The following is a 2,095-nucleotide window of genomic DNA, read 5'->3' as shown; positions in this document are numbered from 1 at the left end:
GAAAAAAAGGATTAACCCTTTAAGTTACTGTTTAATGTATTTGTTTTTACAGGTGAAAATCAAGTGTAATTTGCACCCTGATGAGTATGATTTCTGTTGCTAAAGACCTCAGGAACTGGAAGTGGTGTGTGTATAAATGAATGAGATTCATTAACCAATTAGGTGCATGTATATGTGTATCTGCTGAACTGGCAGGGGATTAATCATGGGTTTGAAATTCATGATGTATTTTTGCACATTATTTCCTCCTCATGTTATGAATATGTGTTGTATTCAGACTTTGGGAATGTTATTGTCTAAATAAATGATTTTGTTTTCTAAAAAAAAAAAAGAAAGAAAAGCTACGTTTATGCGTTTATTTATTGGGGGGAAAGTTGGCTGCTGTAATTCTGTCCAGAGGTCGCCAGATGGCGCTGTTTGTTTGAAACACATTGGCACATTAGCATTCTCCTGCCAGAGCTGGAGGGTAACCTATGGAACATCTTGCCGCCTTTGCCTCCCTCCGTGCGTTAGTGACTAACAGCTGATGACTCACAAATACATCAACAATCCGCCTGCAAGACCCTCCCCTGTAGTTCTCTGCTGCTGCTACCGGAGAGCAGCTGCAGCACCGATGGAGAAGAAGCAAGGATCCGCTCACCAGTATGGTTCACTGGAGCACACCACATGGAGCGGAGACGCCAAAAAAACAGGTCTTTTTTTTTTTAAACTTATCCTTCTGTCTCTATTGACTGGGCTGAATCTGACCTTTGTGTACATATATGGTGTCACATTGAATAGCACTGTTGACTCCTAAAGCATTACTGTAGAATGCAATTTAACAAGTACTGAACAGTTGAATATTGACTTCAGTGTAATTGTATATAGCATTTATCATTTTCTAGTTTGTTTGGGAAGGTTGAGTGTTTTTTTTTTTTTTACTGTTTTTGCGGAGAGACATCTTTTTTTAAATTCACAGTACAATTGACACGTTTTTTTTTCTAACAGCTGCAGCTCTGGAAATGTCAAGAATCCGCAGGTGTTACAGATAATCTGTAAACTGACTATAGTCCAGCCACTTGGTTTGTAAAACAATAAGTTACGCTTCTTGTGGGAGGATATAAACAGGGTTGTCTCGTTTTGCTTATTGCTAAAACATTTCTTTATATAGTGCCCTGCAAATGTGTTAATTCAACTTTTGAACTTTTTTGACAAATTCAACAAAAAGCCATTTCACTTGGGAGGTTTTCAGACAACAACGGTGAACAAGCAGGTTTTAGAATACAAAGAAGCAAACTAAACCTTTTATGACTTACATGCAAAATGTATAGGAAGAAAAACTAACACTGCATCCCTTTGAATATACCATCGCCATGGTGATGCAAAGTGGTAGCAGCATCATCCTTCGGAAATGTTTTTTTTTTCTCTCTCTCAGTAGAGTCAGAGTTGACTGGAAGATGGATGGAGCTAAAGAGATGGCAATATCGGAACATAATTTGTTAGAGGTTGTAAAAACCTTTAGACTGGGCCGGAGTTTCACCTTCCAACAGGACAATGATCCAAATATACAATCAGAGTTAGAATGAAATAGTTGATGACTGAGCTTGAGTTATTTTGAAAAAAAAAAAAAAAAAAAAAAAAAAAAAAAAGACAGGGGCTGAAGACAAATAACTTGTGAAATATGTCAAATTTTATTTCCATTTATCTATCATTTTTCTTCTTGTACACAAATATGCATTAGTTTGTGTTGGTTTGTGACAAAATGCCCCCCAATTACCCTGGCATTTGTTATTTAATGAAACAAAATATAATAGACTTCAAGGGGTCTAATTACTTTAGTACAGCCCTATAAAACAATGCAGATTATATTTAACATGACTTTCCATTTGCAAGCTTTTTATTTGTTCATATATACCTCATGTTATGAGTCCTAAATGTTTTATGTTGTGCTGTTTTAAAATTCTTCCTGACAGCAAGTTGTAACTAAATCATATTCATAAACTTAAAAAAACAAAGTTTTCTATTGCAGTTTAACGTTGATGATCAAACGTGTCTCCTGATGATGCTGTAACTCTGTCAGTGGAAGCTATCACTTCATGCTCTTTTTCATATATAT

The 2,095-nt window shown here is 35.9% G+C and overlaps 1 protein-coding gene across 1 annotated transcript in view; it reads left to right on the top strand.

The window, feature by feature from the left end:
* Positions 1–455: 455 nt before the first annotated feature.
* The window catches only part of LOC103150103 (uncharacterized protein C16orf45 homolog), an 11,466-nt gene continuing 9,826 nt past the window's right edge, over positions 456–2,095 (top strand). The window contains exon 1 of the mRNA XM_007569568.2: positions 456–692. Within this exon, the coding sequence (XP_007569630.2) occupies positions 527–692 (166 nt within the window). The 5' untranslated portion in view covers positions 456–526. The remainder of the gene's footprint in view (positions 693–2,095) is intronic.

The sequence above is a fragment of the Poecilia formosa genome, unplaced genomic scaffold, assembly GCF_000485575.1.
Source record: "Poecilia formosa unplaced genomic scaffold, Poecilia_formosa-5.1.2 Scaffold242, whole genome shotgun sequence".
In the NCBI taxonomy this organism is placed as follows: Eukaryota; Metazoa; Chordata; class Actinopteri; order Cyprinodontiformes; family Poeciliidae; genus Poecilia; species Poecilia formosa.
The sequence above is the reverse complement of the archived record's forward strand: the minus strand, read 5'-3'. Positions and strand labels throughout refer to the sequence as shown.